The sequence below is a fragment of the Pelophylax lessonae genome (assembly GCF_965119305.1).
Source record: "Pelophylax lessonae genome assembly, chromosome: 1".
Classification (NCBI taxonomy): Eukaryota; Metazoa; Chordata; class Amphibia; order Anura; family Ranidae; genus Pelophylax; species Pelophylax lessonae.
This window is the reverse complement of record NC_138768.1, coordinates 1,783,031-1,806,900: the sequence shown is the minus strand read 5'-3', so window position 1 is coordinate 1,806,900 and position 23,870 is coordinate 1,783,031. Positions and strand designations below refer to the sequence as shown.

The 23,870-nt window shown below is 47.6% G+C and overlaps 1 protein-coding gene across 1 annotated transcript in view; it reads right to left on the bottom strand.

The window, feature by feature from the left end:
• The window catches only part of LOC309550226 (uncharacterized protein), a gene marked incomplete at its 5' end in the record, with an annotated part of 129,937 nt that overhangs the window by 53,146 nt on the left and 52,921 nt on the right, over positions 1-23,870 (bottom strand). Inside the window, 5 exons of the mRNA XM_082250637.1 lie at positions 6,045-6,201; positions 14,945-15,057; positions 19,279-19,441; positions 20,474-20,583; positions 21,137-21,340. Coding sequence (XP_082106763.1) covers positions 6,045-6,201; positions 14,945-15,057; positions 19,279-19,441; positions 20,474-20,583; positions 21,137-21,340 — 747 coding nt within the window. The remainder of the gene's footprint in view (positions 1-6,044; positions 6,202-14,944; positions 15,058-19,278; positions 19,442-20,473; positions 20,584-21,136; positions 21,341-23,870) is intronic.

The window sequence follows — 23,870 nt, the reverse complement described above, 5'->3', positions numbered from 1 at the left end:
CTATAGAACTCTACACCTAATATCAGATACCTATAGAACCCTACACCTGATATCAGATATCTATAGAACTCTACACCTAATATCAGATACCTATAGAACTCTACACCTAATGTCAGATACCTATAGAACTCTACACCTAATATCAGATACCTATAGAACCCTACACCTAACATCAGATACCTATAGAACCCTACACCTAATATCAGATACCTATAGAACCCTACACCTAACATCAGATACCTATAGAACCCTACACCTAATATCAGATACCTATAGAACCCTACACCTGATATCAGATACCTATAGAACCCTACACCTAATATCAGATACCCATAGAACCCTACACCTAATATCAGATACCCATAGAACCCTAAACCTAATATCAGATACCTATAGAACTCTACACCTAATATCAGATACCTATAGAACTCTACACCTAATATCAGATACCTATAGAACCCTACACCTAATATCAGATACCTATAGAACTCTACACCTAATATCAGATACCTATAGAACTCTACACCTAATATCAGATACCTATAGAACCCTACACCTAACATCAGATACCTATAGAACCCTACACCTAATATCAGATACCTATAGAACCCTACACCTAACATCAGATACCTATAGAACCCTACACCTGATATCAGATACCTATAGAACCCTACACCTGATATCAGATACCTATAGAACCCTACACCTAATATCAGATACCTATAGAACCCTACACCTAATATCAGATACCCATAGAACCCTAAACCTAATATCAGATACCTATAGAACTCTAAACCTAATATCAGATACCTATAGAACTCTACACCTAATATCAGATACCTATAGAACCCTACACCTAATATCAGATACCTATAGAACTCTACACCTAATATCAGATACCTATAGAACCCTACACCTAACATCAGATACCTATAGAACCCTACACCTAATATCAGATACCTATAGAACCCTACACCTGATATCAGATACCTATAGAACTCTACACCTAATATCAGATACCTATAGAACTCTACACCTGATATCAGATACCTATAGAACCCTACACCTAATATCAGATACCTATAGAACTCTACACCTAATATCAGATACCTATAGAACTCTACACCTAATATCAGATATCTATAGAACTCTACACCTAATATCAGATACCCATAGAACCCTAAACCTAATATCAGATACCTATAGAACTCTACACCTAATATCAGATACCTATAGAACTCTACACCTAATATCAGATACCAATAGAACTCTACACCTGATATCAGATACCTATAGAACTCTACACCTAATATCAGATACCTATAGAACTCTACACCTGATATCAGATACCTATAGAACTCTACACCTAATATCAGATACCTATAGAACCCTACACCTAATATCAGATACCTATAGAACTCTACACCTGATATCAGATACCTATAGAACCCTACACCTAATATCAGATACCTATAGAACTCTACACCTAATATCAGATACCTATAGAACTCTACACCTAATATCAGATACCTATAGAACCCTACACCTAATATCAGATACCTATAGAACCCTACACCTAATATCAGATACCTATAGAACTCTACACCTAATATCAGATACCTATAGAACTCTACACCTGATATCAGATACCTATAGAACCCTACACCTAATATCAGATACCTATAGAACTCTACACCTAATATCAGATACCTATAGAACTCTACACCTAATATCAGATATCTATAGAACTCTACACCTAATATCAGATACCCATAGAACCCTAAACCTAATATCAGATACCTACAGAACCCTACACCTAATATCAGATACCTATAGAACTCTACACCTAATATCAGATACCTATAGAACTCTACACCTAATATCAGATATCTATAGAACTCTACACCTAATATCAGATACCTATAGAACCCTACACCTAATATCAGATATCTATAGAACTCTACACCTAATATCAGATACCCATAGAACCCTAAACCTAATATCAGATACCTACAGAACTCTACACCTAATATCAGATACCTATAGAACTCTACACCTGATATCAGATAACTATAGAACCCTACACCTAATATCAGATACCTATAGAACCCTACACCTAATATCAGATATCTATAGAACTCTACACCTAATATCAGATACCTATAGAACCCTACACCTGATATCAGATACCTATAGAACCCTACACCTGATATCAGATACCTATAGAACCCTACACCTAATATCAGATACCTATAGAACCCTACACCTAATATCAGATACCCATAGAACCCTAAACCTAATATCAGATACCTATAGAACTCTAAACCTAATATCAGATACCTATAGAACTCTACACCTAATATCAGATACCTATAGAACCCTACACCTAATATCAGATACCTATAGAACTCTACACCTAATATCAGATACCTATAGAACCCTACACCTAACATCAGATACCTATAGAACCCTACACCTAATATCAGATACCTATAGAACCCTACACCTGATATCAGATACCTATAGAACTCTACACCTAATATCAGATACCTATAGAACTCTACACCTGATATCAGATACCTATAGAACCCTACACCTAATATCAGATACCTATAGAACTCTACACCTAATATCAGATACCTATAGAACTCTACACCTAATATCAGATATCTATAGAACTCTACACCTAATATCAGATACCCATAGAACCCTAAACCTAATATCAGATACCTATAGAACTCTACACCTAATATCAGATACCTATAGAACTCTACACCTAATATCAGATACCAATAGAACTCTACACCTGATATCAGATACCTATAGAACTCTACACCTAATATCAGATACCTATAGAACTCTACACCTGATATCAGATACCTATAGAACTCTACACCTAATATCAGATACCTATAGAACCCTACACCTAATATCAGATACCTATAGAACTCTACACCTGATATCAGATACCTATAGAACCCTACACCTAATATCAGATACCTATAGAACTCTACACCTGATATCAGATACCTATAGAACTCTACACCTAATATCAGATACCTATAGAACTCTACACCTGATATCAGATACCTATAGAACTCTACACCTAATATCAGATACCTATAGAACCCTACACCTAATATCAGATACCTATAGAACTCTACACCTGATATCAGATACCTATAGAACCCTACACCTAATATCAGATACCTATAGAACTCTACACCTAATATCAGATACCTATAGAACTCTACACCTAATATCAGATACCTATAGAACCCTACACCTAATATCAGATACCTATAGAACCCTACACCTAATATCAGATACCTATAGAACTCTACACCTAATATCAGATACCTATAGAACTCTACACCTGATATCAGATACCTATAGAACCCTACACCTAATATCAGATACCTATAGAACTCTACACCTAATATCAGATACCTATAGAACTCTACACCTAATATCAGATATCTATAGAACTCTACACCTAATATCAGATACCCATAGAACCCTAAACCTAATATCAGATACCTACAGAACCCTACACCTAATATCAGATACCTATAGAACTCTACACCTAATATCAGATACCTATAGAACTCTACACCTAATATCAGATATCTATAGAACTCTACACCTAATATCAGATACCTATAGAACCCTACACCTAATATCAGATATCTATAGAACTCTACACCTAATATCAGATACCCATAGAACCCTAAACCTAATATCAGATACCTACAGAACTCTACACCTAATATCAGATACCTATAGAACTCTACACCTGATATCAGATAACTATAGAACCCTACACCTAATATCAGATACCTATAGAACCCTACACCTAATATCAGATATCTATAGAACTCTACACCTAATATCAGATACCTATATAACTCTACACCTGATATCAGATAACTATAGAACCCTACACCTAATATCAGATATCTATAGAACTCTACACCTAATATCAGATATCTATAGAACTCTACACCTATATATACAGAGGGACACAGAAACATCTAGTAACTGTTACATGAGGGTCCAATGGAGGAAGATTTAGAAGACCAGAAGAATGAGAAGATACAGAAGGTTTGTGTCCTCTGTATGATGGGAACAATGGAAGGAGGACAGAGATCATGAAGATTGAGCGCTAGGACAGGGAGACTATAAAGCCATTCCATTGGCCAATGACCCGGCCGCCATTCTTCTCCAGCTCTCTACCTATAAATATACTTCCAGCAGAAAAAGCTTTTGGTCAGCTTCACCAGAAACAAACCTCCCCCAACCGTAATCCCAACCCTAACCCCAAGCCTCACCAATACCTCTCCCCTAGTACACCCCCCCCCCCCCCACAGCGCAGATCTCCAATCACCAGTGAAGAATCCCCCCAGTACAGATCCTCCCTTGCCACCAGTACTTGCCCTCTAATGCAATTTCCTCTTCCAGTACAACTCCCCCCCCCATCAATACCTCCCCCCAGCACAGAGCTCCCCCCATCAATACCTCCCCCCAGCACAGAGCTCCCCCCATCAATACCTCCCCCCAGCACAGAGCTCCCCCCATCAATACTTCCCCCCAGCACAGAGCTCCCCCCCATCAACACCTCCCCCCAGCACAGAGCTCCCCCCATCAATACCTCCCCCCATCAATACATCCCCCCAGCACAGAGCTCCCCCCATCAATACCTCCCCCCAGCACAGAGCTCCCCCCATCAATACCTCCCCCCAGCACAGAGCTCCCCCCATGAATATCTCTCCCCAATACAGAGCTCCCCCCATCAATACTTCCCCCCAGCACAGAGCTCCCCCCATGAATATCTCTCCCCAGTACAGAGCTCCCCCCATCAATACCTCCCCCCAGCACAGAGCTCCCCCCATGAATATCTCTCCCCAGTACAGAGCTCCCCCCATCAATACTCCCCCCCAGCACAGAGCTCCCCCCCATCAATACCTCCCCCCAGCACAGAGCTCCCCCCATCAATACCTCCCCCCAGCACAGAGCTCCCCCCCATGAATATCTCTCCCCAGTACAGAGCTCCCCCCATCAATACTTCCCCCCAGCACAGAGCTCCCCCCATGAATATCTCTCCCCAGTACAGAGCTCCCCCCATGAATATCTCTCCCCAGTACAGAGCTCCCCCCATCAATACTTCCCCCCAGCACAGAGCTCCCCCCATGAATATCTCTCCCCAGTACAGAGCTCCCCCCATCAATACCTCCCCCCAGCACAGAGCTCCCCCTATGAATATCTCTCCCCAGTACAGATTTACCCCCCTCTCACAATTCAGTTCCTACCCATTACAGATCCCCAATCACCACTGCAGCTCCCCCCAGTACAGATCTTCCCCATTACCAATACAGCTCCTCTCAGCACATATCCCCCCCCCCCCCACCACCACCAATAGCTCTCACCCAGTACTGAACCCCCCCCCACACACAGTGCAGTATCTACCCAGTACAGACCTCCAATCACCAGTACAGCTCTCCCAGTACATATCTCCCCCACCTCCATTATAGCTCCTCCCAGCACAGATCTCCCCCCCCCCCCCCACACCAATACCTCTCCCCCCAGTACAGTTTCCCCCCTCCCCCCCAACAATGCAATTTCTACCCAGTACAGATCCCCAATCACCAGTGCAGCTCCCCCCAACACATCTCCTCTCCAGTACAGATACTCCTGCTCCCCCTCTTACCCCCATTACTATCCATTCACCAGACCAGGCAGGTGAGATTGAGCTCAGTGAGGGGAAGTCCTCCCTCTGCTGTGTCATGTGACCAAAGCGGAGGAGGAGCTAAAAAGAGCCTCCCTCTGCCGCTGCACGTCTCTGCGTTCTGACCGGCGGCAGGAACAGCGGCTTCTGGCATCCAATGGGGTGAGGAGGATGAGTTGAGGGTTGGAGGTATGGAGAAGGTCTGGGTTAGTGAGGTAAAGCAAATTCCCAGTGAATGGATGAGGGGAGGAGAATGAGGTTTGAGGTTCACATTGAAGAGAAGAAAGGAGGGAAAGAGACGCCTTTATACATAAAATACCAGAGGTCTTCATGGAGGAAGTAGGTGAAGAACTGGCAGAGAGGATTCTGGGTACAATGCTCCTGACATATGGTGACATCGAAGGACCTCTCCTTGGCGATGATGGTCCCGGAGAAGGAGGTGTCGGGGAAAATCAGATCTGCACAGCCGTTCAAACCTGAAGACGGAACTTTCCAGAGTTATTTCCAATCCATGGAGAAAAATTAGAATACAGGAATAAAAGGTTCAGAAGACTGGACTAAGCTTTCCAAGAGGTTTACACCAATCACAGCCTAGGTCCCATCCAATCACATCCCCATAACTACCAATCACATCCCCCATACCTACCAATCACATCCCCCATACCTACCAATCACAGGTCCCGTAACTACAAATCACATCCCCTATAATGACCAATCACATCCCCCATACCTACCAATCACATCCCCATACCTACCAATCACATCCCCCATAACTACAAACCACATCCCCCATAACTACCAATCACATCCCCCATACCTACCAATCACATCCCCCATAACTACCAATCACATCCCCCATAACTACCAATCACATCCCCATAACTACCAATCACAGCCTAGGTCCCATCCAATCACATCCCCATAACTACCAATCACATCCCCCATAACTACCAATCACATCCCCCATAATTACCAATCACATCCCCCATAACTACAAACCACATCCCCCATAATTACCAATCACATCCCCCATAACTACAAACCACATCCCCCATAACTACCAATCACATCCCCCATAACTACCAATCACATCCCCATAACTACCAATCACATCCCCCATAACTACCAATCACATCCCCCATAACTACCAATCACATCCCCCATAACTACCAATCACATCCCCATAACTACAAATCACATCCCCCATAACTACCAATCACATCCCCCATAACTACCAATCACATCCCCCATAACTACCAATCACATCCCCCATAACTACCAATCACATCCCCATAACTACAAATCACATCCCCCATAACTACCAATCACATCCCCCATAACTACCAATCACATCCCCCATAACTACCAATCACATCCCCCATAACTACCAATCACATCCCAAATAACTACCAATCACATCCCCCATAACTACAAATCACATCCCCCATACCTACCAATCACATCCCAAATAACTACCAATCATAACCCCCATACCTACCAATCCCATCCCCCATAACTACCAATCACATCCCCCATAACTACCAATCACATCCCCATAACTACAAATCACATCCCCCATACCTACCAATCACATCCCCCATACCTACCAATCACATCCCAAATAACTACCAATCACATCCCCCATAACTACAAATCACATCCCCCATACCTACCAATCACATCCCAAATAACTACCAATCATAACCCCCATACCTACCAATCCCATCCCCCATAACTACCAATCACATCCCCCATAACTACCAATCACATCCCCATAACTACAAATCACATCCCCCATACCTACCAATCACATCCCCCATAACTACCAATCACATCCCCCATAACTACAAATCACATCCCCCATAACCACCAATCACATCCCCCATAACTACCAATCACATCACCCATAACTACCAATCACATCCCCCATACCTACCAATCACATCCCAAATAACTACCAATCATAACCCCCATACCTACCAATCCCATCCCCCATAACTACCAATCACATCCCCCATAACTACCAATCACATCCCCATAACTACAAATCACATCCCCCATACCTACCAATCACATCCCCCATAACTACCAATCACATCCCCCATAACTACCAATCACATCCCCCATAACCACCAATCACATCCCCCATAACTACCAATCACATCACCCATAACCACCAATCACATCCCCCATAACTACCAATCACATCACCCATAACTACCAATCACATCACCCATAACTACCAATCACATCCCCCATACCTACCAATCACATCCCCCATAACTACAAACCACATCCCCCATACCTACCAATCACATCCCCCATAACTACCAATCACATCCCCCATAACTACAAATCACATCCCCCATAACTACAAATCACATCCCTCATAATTACCAATCACATGCCCCATAATTACCAATCACATCCCTCATAATTACCAATCACATGTCCCATAATTACCAATCACATCCCTCGTAATTACCAATCACATCCAACATAATAACCAATCACATGCCCCATAATTACCAATCACATCCCCCATAATTACCAATCACATCCCCCATAATTACCAATCACATGTCCCATAATTACCAATCACATCACCCATAACTACCAATCACATCCCCCATAATTACCAATCACATCCCCCATAACTACCAATCACATCCCCCATAATTACCAATCAAATCCCCCATAATTACCAATCACATCCCCCATAATTACCAATCACATCCCCCATAACTACAAACCACATCCCCCATAACTACCAATCACATCCCCCATACCTACCAATCACATCCCCATACCTACCAATCACATCCCCCATAATTACCAATCACATCCCCCATAACCACCAATCACATCCCCCATAATTACCAAACTGGGATTTGTCCTCAACAATGATAATTGGAGAACTCCCCTTCATATTGGTGGTCTATGGGAATGTCCTTATATTGGTCAGGGGAGAGCCTTCCTCCCTTACTTGGATAGTCATTAGAGGGCATTCCTCCCTTACAATGGTGGTCAGTAGGTAGCCCCATTACAATGGTGGTCAGTAGATAGGCCCCATTACAATGGTGGTCAGTAGGTAGCCCCCATTACAATGGTGGTCAGTAGGTAGCCCCATTACAATGGTGGTCAGTAGATTGTCGGATTACAATGGTGGTCAGTAGGTAGCCCCCATTACAATGGTGGTCAGTAGGTAGCCCCATTACAATGGTGGTCAGTAGATTGTCCACCCTTACAATGATGGTCAGTAGATAGCCCCTATTACAAAGAGGGTTGGTAGATAGGCTCTATTTGCTGACCACCACTGTAATTGGGCTATCTACTGACCACCTTTGTAATAGGGGCTATCTACTGACCACCATTGTAATCCGACAATCTACTGACCACCATTGTAATCCGACAATCTACTGACCACCATTGTAATGGGGGCTACCTACTGACCACCATTGTAATGGGGGCTATCTACTGACCATCATTGTAATGGGGGCTATCTACTGACCACCATTGTAATGGGGGCTACCTACTGACCACCATTGTAATGGGGGCTATCTACTGACCACCATTGTAATCAGGGCTATCTACTGACCGCTATTGTAATGGGGGCTATCTACTGACCACCATTGTAATCAGGGCTATCTACTGACCGCCATTGTAATGGGGCTATCTACTGACCACCATTGTAATCAGGGCTATCTACTGACCGCCATTGTAATGGGGGCTATCTACTGACCACCATTGTAATCCGACAATCTACTGACCACCATTTTAATGGGGCTATCTACTGACCACCATTGTAATGGGGGCTACCTACTGACCACCATTGTAATGGGGCTATCTACTGACCACCTTTGTAATAGGGGCTATCTACTGACCACCATTGTAATCCGGCAATCTACTGACCACCATTTTAATGGGGCTATCTACTGACCATCATTGTAATAGTGGCTACCTGCTGACCACCATTGTAATGGGGGCTACCTGCTGACCCCCATTGTAATGGGGGCTATCTACTGACCATCATTGTAATAGTGGCTACCTGCTGACCACCATTGTAATGGGGGCTATCTGCTGACCCCCATTGTAATAGGGGCTATCTACTGACCACCTTTGTAATAGGGGCTACCTACTGACCACCATTGTAATGGGGCTATCTACTGACCACCATTGTAATCCGGCAATCTACTGACCACCATTGTAATCCGACAATCTACTGACCACCATTGTAATCCGACAATCTACTGACCACCACATTGCAATAGGAACTACCTATTGACCACCATTGTAATCCGACAATCTACTGACCACCTTTGTAATAGGGACTACCTACTGACCACCATTGTAATGGGGACTACCTATGGCCACCATTGTAATCTGACAATCTATTGACCACCTTTGTAATAGGGGCTGCCTACTGACATCATTGTAACGGAGCTATCTACTGACCACCACTGTAATGGGGCTATCTACTGACCACCATTGTAATGGGGGCTATCTACTGACCACCATTGTAATGGGGGCTTTCTACTGACCATCATTGTAAGGGGGGCTATCTACTGACCACCATTGTAATGGGGGCTATCTACTGACCACCATTGTAATGGGGGCTACCTACTGACCACCATTGTAATGGGGGCTACCTACTGACTACCATTATAATGGGGGATATCCACTGCCCACCGTTGTAATGGGGGCTATCTACTGACCACCATTGTAACGAGGCTATCTACTGACCACCATTGTAATGGGGGCTGTCTACTGACCACCATTGTAAAAGCAGATATCTACTGACCACCATTGTAACGAGGCTATCCACTGACCACCATTGTAATGGGGGCTATCTACTGACTACCATTGTAATGGGGGCTATCCACTGCCCACCATTGTAATGGGGCTATCTACTGACCACCATTGTAATGGGGGCTATCTACTGACCACCATTGTAAAAGCAGATATCTACTGACCACCATTGTAACGAGGCTATCCACTGACCACCATTGTAATGGGGGCTATCTACTGACTACCATTGTAATGGGGGCTATCCACTGCCCACCATTGTAATGGGGGCTATCTACTGACCACCATTGTAAAAGCGGATATCTACTGACCACCATTGTAACGGGGCTATCCACTGACCACCATTGTAATGGGGCCTTTCCACTGACCACCATTGTAATGGGGCCTATCTACTGACCACCATGGTAATAGGGGCTACCTACTGACCACCATTGTAATCCGACAATCTACTGACCACCATTGTAAAAGGGGGCTATCTACTGATCACCATTGTAAAAGGGGCTACCTACTGACCACCACTGTAATGGGGCTATTAGAAAAGGTGGTCAGTAGGCAGCCCCTATTACAATGGTGGTCAGTACATAGCCGCTATTACAATGGTGGTCAGTAGGTAGTCCCTATTACGAAGGTGGTTAGTAGATAGCCCCATTACAATAAGGGTCAGTAGATAGCCCCCATTACAGTGGTGGTCAGTAGACAGCCCCCATTACAATGGTAGTCAATAGATAGCCCCCATTATAATGGTGGTCAGTAGATAGCCCCCATTACAATGGTGGTCAGTAGATAGCCCCCATTACAATGGTGGTCAGTAGGTAGCCCCATTACAATGGTGGTCAGTAGATAGCCCCATTACAATGGTGGTCAGTAGGTAGCCGCCATTACAATGGTGGTCAGTAGATAGCCCCTATAACAATGGTGGTCAGTAGATAGCCCCCATTACAATGGTGGTCAGTAGCTAGCCCCCATTACAATGGTGGTCAGTAGGTAGCCCCCATTACAATGGTGGTCAGTAGATAGCCCCTATAACAATGGTGGTCAGTAGGTAGCCCCCACTACAACTGTGATCAGTAGGTAGCCGCCATTACAATGGTGGTCAGTAGATAGCCCCTATAACAATGGTGGTCAGTAGTTAGCCCCCTTTACAATGGTGGTCAGTAGGTAGCCGCCATTACAATGGTGGTCAGTAGGTAGCCCTAATTACAATAGTGGTCAGTAGGTAGCCACCATTACAATGGTGGTCAGTAGATAGCCCCTATAACAATGGTGGTCAGTAGGTAGCCCCCATTACAATGGTGGTCAGTAGGTAGCCACCATTACAATGGTGGTCAGTAGATAGCCCCTATAACAATGGTGGTCAGTAGGTAGCCCCCATTACAATGGTGGTCAGTAGATAGCCCCTATAACAATGGTGGTCAGTAGGTAGCCGCCATTACAATGGTGGTCAGTAGGTAGCCCCCATTACAATGGTGGTCAGTAGATAGCCCCTATAACAATGGTGGTCAGTAGTTAGCCCCCATTACAATGGTGGTCAGTAGGTAGCCGCCATTACAATGGTGGTCAGTAGGTAGCCCCCATTACAATGGTGGTCAGTAGGTAGCCCCCATTACAATGGTGGTCAGTAGGTAGCCGCCATTACAATAGTGGTGAGTAGGTAGCCCCCATTACAATGATGGTCAGTAGATAGCCCCTATAACAATGGTGGTCAGTAGTTAGCCCCCATTACAATGGTGGTCAGTAGGTAGCCGCCATTACAATGGTGGTCAGTAGGTAGCCCCCATTACAATGGTGGTCAGTAGTTAGCCCCCGTTACAATGGTGGTCAGTAGGTAGCCCCCATTACAATGGTAGTCAGTAGATAGCCCCATTACAATGGTGGTCAGTAGATAGCCCCCATTACAATGGTGGTCAGTAGATAGCCCCCATTACAATGGTGGTCAGTAGGTAGCCCCATTACAATGGTGGTCAGTAGATAGCCCCATTACAATGGTGGTCAGTAGATAGCCCCCATTACAATGGTGGTCAGTAGATAGCCCCCATTACAATGGTGGTCAGTAGGTAGCCCCATTACAATGGTGGTCAGTAGATAGCCCCATTACAATGGTGGTCAGTAGGTAGCCGCCATTACAATGGTGGTCAGTAGATAGCCCCTATAACAATGGTGGTCAGTAGATAGCCCCCATTACAATGGTGGTCAGTAGCTAGCCCCCATTACAATGGTGGTCAGTAGGTAGCCCCCATTACAATGGTGGTCAGTAGATAGCCCCTATAACAATGGTGGTCAGTAGGTAGCCGCCATTACAATGGTGGTCAGTAGGTAGCCCCCATTACAATGGTGGTCAGTAGATAGCCCCTATAACAATGGTGGTCAGTAGTTAGCCCCCATTACAATGGTGGTCAGTAGGTAGCCGCCATTACAATGGTGGTCAGTAGGTAGCCCCCATTACAATGGTGGTCAGTAGGTAGCCCCCATTACAATGGTGGTCAGTAGGTAGCCGCCATTACAATAGTGGTGAGTAGGTAGCCCCCATTACAATGATGGTCAGTAGATAGCCCCTATAACAATGGTGGTCAGTAGTTAGCCCCCATTACAATGGTGGTCAGTAGGTAGCCGCCATTACAATGGTGGTCAGTAGGTAGCCCCCATTACAATGGTGGTCAGTAGTTAGCCCCCGTTACAATGGTGGTCAGTAGGTAGCCCCCATTACAATGGTAGTCAGTAGATAGCCCCATTACAATGGTGGTCAGTAGATAGCCCCATTACAATGGTGGTCAGTAGATAGCCCCATTACAATGGTGGTCAGTAGATAGCCCCCATTACAATGGTGGTCAGTAGATAGCCCCCATTACAATGGTGGTCAGTAGGTAGCCCCATTACAATGGTGGTCAGTAGATAGCCCCATTACAATGGTGGTCAGTAGGTAGCCCCCATTACAATGGTGGTCAGTAGATAGCCCCCATTACAATGGTGGTCAGTAGATAGCCCCATTACAATGGTGGTCAGTAGGTAGCCCCCATTACAATGGTGGTCAGTAGGTAGCCCCCATTACAATGGTGGTCAGTAGGTAGCCGCCATTACAATAGTGGTGAGTAGGTAGCCCCCATTACAATGATGGTCAGTAGATAGCCCCTATAACAATGGTGGTCAGTAGTTAGCCCCCATTACAATGGTGGTCAGTAGGTAGCCGCCATTACAATGGTGGTCAGTAGATAGCCCCCATTACAATGGTGGTCAGTAGTTAGCCCCCGTTACAATGGTGGTCAGTAGTTAGCCCCCGTTACAATGGTGGTCAGTAGTTAGCCCCCATTACAATGGTGGTCAGTAGGTAGCCGCCATTACAATGGTGGTCAGTAGATAGCCCCCATTACAATGGTGGTCAGTAGTTAGCCCCCGTTACAATGGTGGTCAGTAGGTAGCCCCCATTACAATGGTAGTCAGTAGATAGCCCCATTACAATGGTGGTCAGTAGATAGCCCCATTACAATGGTGGTCAGTAGATAGCCCCCATTACAATGGTGGTCAGTAGGTAGCCCCATTACAATGGTGGTCAGTAGATAGCCCCATTACAATGGTGGTCAGTAGGTAGCCCCCATTACAATGGTGGTCAGTAGGTAGCCCCCATTACAATGGTGGTCAGTAGGTAGCCGCCATTACAATAGTGGTGAGTAGGTAGCCCCTATGAAAGAAAAGAAGGCCTAATGCTGACCAAATCCATATACACAGGAGATGCCCAGCTGTTTGGTGTGAGAGTGGCCGTCCACCATGACAGACATCTACTGACATCAGATGTTGTGTTAGTGATTTGGGTCAATGCCCACCTCTTAATATTTCTTCTATAGTCCCTGACTATAAGCAAAGTCTAATCAGAACTGTGTAAGAAAACGGAGCCTCCGGGAGTGTCCTTTGCCACTGGAATAAATCACGTAGTCTGCGTGTGATACAAAGGACTTCTCGTCTGTTTAATACAAATCCAGAGATCTTATACAAAGAATACAGGATACACAGTAAAAAGGGGGGGGGGGGTGTCTAGGGTAGGTTATGTGTGCAAATAAATGGTTAAACATGAAAGTTAAGCAATACTGATTTCAAGTTGTAAAAGAGGAACTAGGGGTGAAATGTCTACAGGAAGCACATGTGTATATTTAGAAAATGTGTTAAATGTAAAATATGTGTGATATCATCTGTCTGACACGGAGTTAGAACTATCTTAGACAAAGTGTATTCACAATGGATGCAGTAATAGAACAGACTTTAAGAACATACAAAATGGAAGAACATATGTCAATGTCACGCCTCTTCATTCCTATATGTCGTTTTTTAGATTTGTGGTAGATCACACTCACACGGGATTGTGTATACCTGTAACTCTTCCTGAACTCTAACACTCAGTACAATATACAGAGATTTGTGACTCACACTCAGTGCCGGTGCAGCAATCCCTCTGGCTGAATCCCGACTGCGCTCCATCTGTGACAGTGATATTGGGGGGTGATGGGAGAGATGTGGAGTACTGAAGATAACAGCGCTGCCTGTGGGGAGAAAGAATGATTGGAAGAGGTCCCGAGCCATCTACTTCCCCCCCCCCCCCCAGCCCACCTCCCACACTGCACACCTTCTGACCTCAGCTATCCTCCACAGAAACCCATAGAGGGCGCTTCTATGCTACCCCTCTATCCACACTGTACATCTCCCAACCCCAGCTATCTCTCACAGAAACCCAACAGAGGGGCTCTACAATTCCATACCTTCCCACAACCACCCCCCCCCTACCCACACACTGTACATGTTCAACCCCAGCCATCTCTCACAGAAACCCAACAGAGGGGCTCTACAATTCCATACCTTCCCACAACCACCCCCCCCCTACCCACATACTGTACATGTTCAACCCCAGCCATCCTTCACAGAAACCCAACAGAGGGGCCCTACTATTCCATACCTTACCCCAACCCAACCCCTAGCACTCCCCCACCCACACACTGTACATGTTCAACCCCAGCCATCCTTCACAGAAACCCAACAGAGGGGCCCTACTATTCCATACCTTACCCCAACCCAACCCCTAGCACCCCACCCACCCACACACTGTACATGTTCAACCCCAGCCATCCTTCACAGAAACCCAACAGAGGGGCCCTACTATTCCTTACCTTACCCCAACCCAACCCCTAGCACCCCCCCCCCCCCACCCACCCACACACTGTACATGTTCAACCCCAGCCACCCTTCACAGAAACCCAACAGAGGGGCCCTACTATTCCTTACCTTACCCCAACCCAACCCTTAGCACCCCCCCCACCCACCCACACACTGTACATGTTCAACCCCAGCCATCCTTCACAGAAACCCAACAGAGGGGCCCTACTATTCCTTACCTTACCCCAACCCAACCCCTAGCACCCCCCCCACCCACCCACACACTGTACATGTTCAACCCCAGCCATCCTTCACAGAAACCCAACAGAGGGGCCCTACTATTCCTTACCTCACCCCAACCCAACCCCTAGCACTCCCCCACCCACACACTGTACATGTTCAACCCCAGCCATCTCTCACAGAAACCCAACAGAGGGACTCTACAATTCCATACCTTCCCACAACCACCCCCCCCTACCCACACACTGTACATGTTCAACCCCAGCCATCTCTCACAGAAACCCAACAGAGGGGCCCTACTATTCCTTACCTTACCCCAACCCAACCCCTAGCACTCCCCCACCCACACACTGTACATGTTCAACCCCAGCCGTCCTTCACAGAAAACCAACAGAGGGGCCCTACTATTCCATACCTTACCCCAACCCAACCCCTAGCACCCCCCCCCCCACCCACCCACACACTGTACATGTTCAACCCCAGCCATCCTTCACAGAAACCCAACAGAGGGGCCCTACTATTCCTTACCTTACCCCAATCCAACCCTTAGCACCCCCCCCCCCCCACCCACCCACACACTGTACATGTTCAACCCCAGCCATCCTTCACAGAAACCCAACAGAGGGGCCCTACTATTCCTTACCTTACCCCAACCCAACCCCTAGCACCCCCCCCCCCCACACACACACTGTACATGTTCAACCACAGCCATCCTTCACAGAAACCCAACAGAGGGGCCCTACTATTCCATACCTTACCCCAACCCAACCCCTAGCACCCCCCTACCCACACACTGTACATGTTCAACCCCAGCCATCCTTCACAGAAACCCAACAGAGGGGCCCTACTATTCCATACCTTACCCCAACCCAACCCCTAGCACCCCCCCCCCCCCACCCACACACTGTACATGTTCAACCCCAGCCATCCTTCACAGAAACCCAACAGAGGGGCCCTACTATTCCATACCTTACCCCAACCCAACCCCTAGCACCCCCTCACTCACACACTGTACATGTTCAACCCCAGCCATCCTTCACAGAAACCCAACAGAGGGGCCCTACTATTCCTTACCTTACCCCAACCCCTAGCACCCCCCCCCCCACCCACCCACACACTGTACATGTTCAACCCCAGCCATCCTTCACAGAAACCCAACAGAGGGGCCCTACTATTCCTTACCTTACCCCAACCCAACCCCTAGCAACCCCCCCCCACCCACCCACACACTGTACATGTTCAACCCCAGCCATCCTTCACAGAAACCCAACAGAGGGGCCCTACTATTCCTTACCTTACCCCAACCCAACCCTTAGCACCCCCCCCACCCACCCACACACTGTACATGTTCAACCCCAGCCATCCTTCACAGAAACCCAACAGAGGGGCCCTACTATTCCTTACCTTACCCCAACCCAACCCCTAGCACCCCCCCCCCCCACACACACACTGTACATGTTCAACCACAGCCATCCTTCACAGAAACCCAACAGAGGGGCCCTACTATTCCATACCTTACCCCAACCCAACCCCTAGCACCCCCTACCCACACACTGTACATGTTCAACCCCAGCCATCCTTCACAGAAACCCAACAGAGGGGCCCTACTATTCCATACCTTACCCCAACCCAACCCCTAGCACCCCCCCCACCCACACACTGTACATGTTCAACCCCAGCCATCCTTCACAGAAACCCAACAGAGGGGCCCTACTATTCCATACCTTACCCCAACCCAACCCCTAGCACCCCCTCACTCACACACTGTACATGTTCAACCCCAGCCATCCTTCACAGAAACCCAACAGAGGGGCCCTACTATTCCTTACCTTACCCCAACCCCTAGCACCCCCCCCCCCCCACCCACCCACACACTGTACATGTTCAACCCCAGCCATCCTTCACAGAAACCCAACAGAGGGGCCCTACTATTCCTTACCTTACCCCAACCCAACCCCTAGCAACCCCCCCCCCCACCCACCCACACACTGTACATGTTCAACCCCAGCCATCCTTCACAGAAACCCAACAGAGGGGCCCTACTATTCCTTACCTTACCCCAACCCCTAGCGCCCCCCCCCCCCCACCCAAACACTGTACATGTTCAACCACAGCCATCCTTCACAGAAACCCAACAGAGGGGCCCTATTATTCCATACCTTACCCCAACCCAACCCCTAGCACCCCCCTACCCACACACTGTACATGTTCAACCCCAGCCATCCTTCACAGAAACCCAACAGAGGGGCCCTACTATTCCATACCTTACCCCAACCCAACCCCTCGCCCCCCACCCACACACTGTACATGTTCAACCCCAGCCATCCTTCACAGAAACCCAACAGAGGGGCCCTACTATTCCATACCTTAACCCAACCCAACCCCTAGCACCCCCCCCCCCCCACCCACACACTGTACATGTTCAACCACAGCCATCCTTCACAGAAACCCAACAGAGGGGCCCTACTATTCCATACCTAACCCCAACCCCTAGCACCCCCTCACTCACACACTGTACATGTTAAATCCCAACCATCCTTCACAGAAACCCTGTAGAGGGGCTGTAACACCCCGCACCTTCCCCTACCCCCTTCCCCTTCTGCCACATTATAGACCTCCCAACCTCAGCCAATCTTCAAAAACACCATTTTGAGGGCACTCTTCCATCCCCCATCTTCCCTCTGTCTGCTCACATTGTATATCTGTCCTTGGCCGTCAGGAAACCCTGTTGAGGGCATTCTTTCATCCTCCATCTTCCTCCTTTCTGCTCACATTGTAAACCTCTGACATTGGCCATTCTTCATAGAAACTCTGTTGAGGGCACTCTTTCATCCCCCATCTTGCCCCTTCCTGCTCACATTGTATATCTCTGACCTTGGTCATCCTTCATGGAAACCCTGTTATGGCCATTCTTCATTACCCCATCGTCTCCTATCCCGCTCACATTGTACACCTCTGACTTTGGCTGTCCTTCATGGAAACCCTGTTGGGGGCATTCTTCCATCCCCCATCTTGCCCCTTCCTGCTCACATTGTACACCTCTGACCTTGGCTATCCTTCATAGAACCCAGATGACTCCTTCTCCAGCTTCTCCATGACATGGCCTAAAGGTCTCAGTAAAAGGAACTGTCTCTGTTTCCTCACAACCACCAATCAGATCCAAATATTCCCTGGCAGGTGACAGGAAAGCCTGAAATGTTTAATCTGATTGGTGGACATTTCTTAGTAATGACACCTATATGTGAAGCCCAGTGAAGGTGTCAGACACTGTCCAATGAAGGATGATGATGACACTTGGATACATCAGCATGCCCATTAGGTACCCAAGAACTGTGGGGAAGGGAGGTGAAAGCAGCCATTGTTGAGGTACTTACTGTGAGCCGAGATCTGCCGGGGCCGTCGAAGGGTAGTAGGTGTAGAACTGACATCCTGGGTTGCGGGTACAAGAGGCCTCACAATCCTCCCGGCTGTTGACATAGCCAAAGGACAAGACATTTCCTATAAACTCCACATCATTGTAATACTGGCTCAGACACCCTGCGAAGAGACAGACAAGAATGAAAGATGGATACCCAGAATTCCCCACTCCTTCCCAAACACACCAATCCTGGAGCCAACTGCACAAACATGGAGGTACCATCAGGAGGCGTTTCATCCCCCCTTTTTGTTGATTAGGTCCCAGTTGGGGAGATACCACTATTACTGGGACACATCCTGTTACCAATTTCTTTTTGAAGAAGTAGAGGGAATCTTCCTCCAGGGGAGACAGACAAGAACCTGGGAGAGAATCCTGTAAGAGATCCTAGCTGGAACAAATTATGGTGAAGGCCAGAAGACATGGAGGAAAGGATTGAAGTTGAAGGACCTGTGAGAAATCCTAGCTGGGATAAATGATGGTGAACTATGGAGATCTGAAGACCTGGAGGAAAGGATTGAAGGTGAGGGACCTGTGAGAGATCCTAGCTGGGATAAATGATGGTGAACTATGGAGGCCATAGGACCTGGAGGAAAGGATTGAAGTAGAAGGACCTGTGAGAAATCCTAGCTGGGATAAATGATGGTGAACTATGGAGATCTGAAGACCTGGAGGAAAGGATTAAGGTTAAGGGACCTGTGAGAGATCCTAGCTGGGATAAATGATGGTGAACTATGGAGGCCAGAAGACCTGGAGGAAAGGATTAAGGTTAAGGGACCTGTGAGGGATCCTAGCTGGGATAAATTATGGTGAACTATGGAGATCTGAAGACCTGGAGGAAAGCATTAAGGTTAAGGGACCTGTGAGGGATCCTATCTGGGATAAATGATGGTGAACTATGGAGATTTGAAGACCTGGAGGAAAGGATTGAAGTTGAAGGACCTGTGAGAGATCCTAGCTGGGATAAATGATGGTGAACTATGGAGGCCAGAACACCTGGAGGAAAGGATTAAGGTTAAGGGACCTGTGAGGGATCCTAGCTGGGATTAATGATGGTGAACTATGGACCTAGAAGACTCTGAAGGACACAGATCCATCTTTATCCCAGTAAGGAGCTCGGCAGATGGTGGAGATTCAGGAAAGGGCTTTCTTACGGTTCACATTCTCTGGAGTCTTCGGTAGAGTATACCCTGAAGTCACGCCGGGAACGGGCTCCGAGCTTGGTGGAGTATCGGTGGTTGAATTCTTCAGGTGGCAATCAAAGCTGCAGGAAGAACAGGAAGGAGGTAAGTATCAGGAGGTTGGCACTAATGTTATTGGGGCCACCTTCCAGCCAACATACCCCATGAGATACTGAAATTGGGTATTTACCCAGAAAGGTGGGGGGTTAACACCACAACATATGGGAATTGCTGAGCTGAACTGATTTAGATGTCCTTTGTATAAGCTAGAAGGGAATAAATCTCACTAGATCTCCTCATTCCAGGTAATAAGAGAGTGCCGGTGCTGTCCTTCTTCCTAACCTGTCTGGATGTCATGCTGCTCCTATGGCTTTAGTTCTGTCAAATTCCCCAAAACAGGGCTACAGCAATAAGTTCAATACTCCTGACTTATGTGTTTGTCCTGGTAAGGACTGAGGACAGAGGATCACCATGACAGCCAGGCAGATAACTTTAGAAGTCATGGCATATGTATCTAATACAAGGTTTCCTTTACACGGCACAGCAATCTTGGGAATCAAATGGAGAAGACTGGGGACCTTTTGTCATTGAGTGCCTATCTGGAGCCCCTTTCTCCCTCAAGTTTTTGGGTCTCACCTTCGCTCTCCAGTGCCAGAGTCAATAGAGTGATAGGAGAAGAAGCTGCAATGTGGGTGGTTGGTGCATGCCAGCAGGCAGGAGGTCTCATCTGGTGTCGGGATCTTGTCAATATCTCCTCCTGGGAAATCCACTGATGGCTGGAGTGGAGGATCTCCACCTGGGGGACACAAGGACACATCAGCCTCATCAACTTCCAACACACTGCAATGGGTCCCATGTTCCAGAGGATAAACATGGCATGACTAGCTGGAAACAGGCAGCGCAATGTCATCCAGTCTCCTAGACATCCCACAGCTATGCTGAGTGCAATATTGTATGACCCCCCCCCCCCCCGCTATTTCTGGTGGTAGGAGAACCTTCCATCCTCCACCTAACTCTGAAATATCAGTTTTTGGTGAGCAGAGAAATGTTCCTCTCACACAAGTCTCAGGATCACCAGCACTTTGCACGCTCTGTGCACTCAGCAACCAGCTGGAACTCTTTGTTCTGAAGGTGAACATTGAAATCTATAGATTGTGGTGACAGATCTTCATGTATCGGCTCTATTTATAGCCATTTCTAGAAGACTGACGATGCAGAAAATGAGAGTGCGTGACGGCGTGTGACGGCGTGTGACCGAGCGTGACTGAGCACACAGGACACATGGAGGGTGCAAAGACACTCAGCTACATCTCAACGACCTTCCATCATCTCTTCTGAGAAAACACAACTTCCATCTGCTGATGACCATGAAAACGTTTCTGATATTCATAGAGCGGGAGCTGCTCTCACCTAGATTGTTCCAGAAGTTTATCAGAAAGTCCATCTATGGGGCCTTATTCTCCAACGTTCCCTCTATGGGGTCTTATTCTCCAACGTTCCCTCTATGGGGTCTTATTCTCCAACGTTCCCTCTATGGGGTCTTATTCTCCAACGTTCCCTCTATGGGGCCTTATTCTCCAACGTTCCCTCTATGGGGTCTTATTCTCCAACGTTCCCTCTATGGGGTCTTATTCTCCAACCTTCCCTCTATGATAAAACACTGTCTTTTATTACAAGGTTCCATCTACCGATATCTTCTATTTTCTGACTTTTTGCCACAAAGTATCACATCTGTGCCCAGTGTTCTATATATTTGACATCCAATCCTCTTCCCCCAGTATGTGCCCCATCTATACCCAGTCCCCTATTCCCAGTATGTGCCCCATCTATACCCAGTCCCCTATTCCCAGTATGTGGCCTCTGCCTTCTGGTATCTAGTCTACATCCAGCAGCCTTGAGTCCTCCACATCACCCCCCTAGTGACCCATCCAGCAACCTCATGTCCTCCACGTCATCTCCCAAGTGACCCATCCAGCAACCTCATGTCCTCCACGTCATCTCCCAAGTGACCAATCCAGCAGCCTCATGTCCTCCACGTCATCTCCCAAGTGACCCATCCAGCAACCTCATGTCCTCCACGTCATCTCCCAAGTGACCAATCCAGCAGCCTCATGTCCTCCACGTCATCTCCCTAGTGACCCATCCAGTAGCCTCATGTCCTCCACATCATCTCCCTAATGACCCATCCAGCAGCCTTGCGTCCTCCACATCACCCCCCTAGTGACCCATCCAGCAGCCTTGTGTCCTCCATGTCACCCCCCTAGTGACCCAACCAGCAGCCTCATTTCCTCCACGTCACCCCCCTAGTGACCCATCCAGCAGTCTTGTGTCCTCCACGTCATCTCCCTAGTGACCCATCCAGCAGTCTTGTGTCCTCCACGTCATCTCCCTAGTGACCCATCCAGCAGTCTTGTGTCCTCCACGTCATCCCCCTAATGACCCATCCAACAGCCTTGAGTCCTCCACATCACCCCCCTAGTGACCCATCCAGCAGCCTTGTGTCCTCCATGTCACCCCCCTAGTGACCCATCCAGCAGCCTCATGTCCTCCACGTCACCCCCCTAGTGACCCATCCAGCAGCCTCATGTCCTCCACGTCACCCCCCTAGTGACCCATCCAGCAGCCTCATTTCCTCCATGTCATCTGCCTAGTGAACCATCCAGCAACCTCATGTCCTCCACGTCATCTGCCTAGTGACCCATCCAGCAACCTCATGTCCTCCACGTCATCTCCCTAGTGACCCATCCAGCAGCCTTGCGTCCTCCACATCACCCCCCTAGTGACCCATCCAGCAGCCTTGTGTCCTCCATGTCACCCCCCTAGTGACCCATCCAGCAGTCTTGTGTCCTCCACGTCATCTCCCTAGTGACCCATCCAGCAGCCTTGTGTCCTCCATGTCACCCCCCTAGTGACCCATCCAGCAGTCTTGTGTCCTCCACGTCACCCCCCTAGTGAACCATCCAGCAGCCTTGTGTCCTCCACGTCACCCCCCTAGTGACCCATCCAGCAGCCTTGTGTCCTCCACGTCACCCCCCTAGTGACTCATCCAGCAGCCTTGTGTCCTCCACGTCACCCCCCTAGTGACTCATCCAGCAGCCTTGTGTCCTCCACGTCACCCCCCTAGTGACCCATCCAGCAGCCTTGTGTCCTCCACGTCACCCCCCTAGTGACTCATCCAGCAGCCTTGTGTCCTCCATGTCATCCCCCTAGTGATCTGTCTTCTGCTCCAAGTCCAAGCCCCATCTATACGCCAACCCCATGTCCTGCTATTCAGCCTCTGTATCCTTGTATCTTCTGTATTCAGTCTACATCCTGCACCCTACTGTCCTCTATGTCATCCCCTTAGTGACCAGTCTTCTGTGTCCCATCT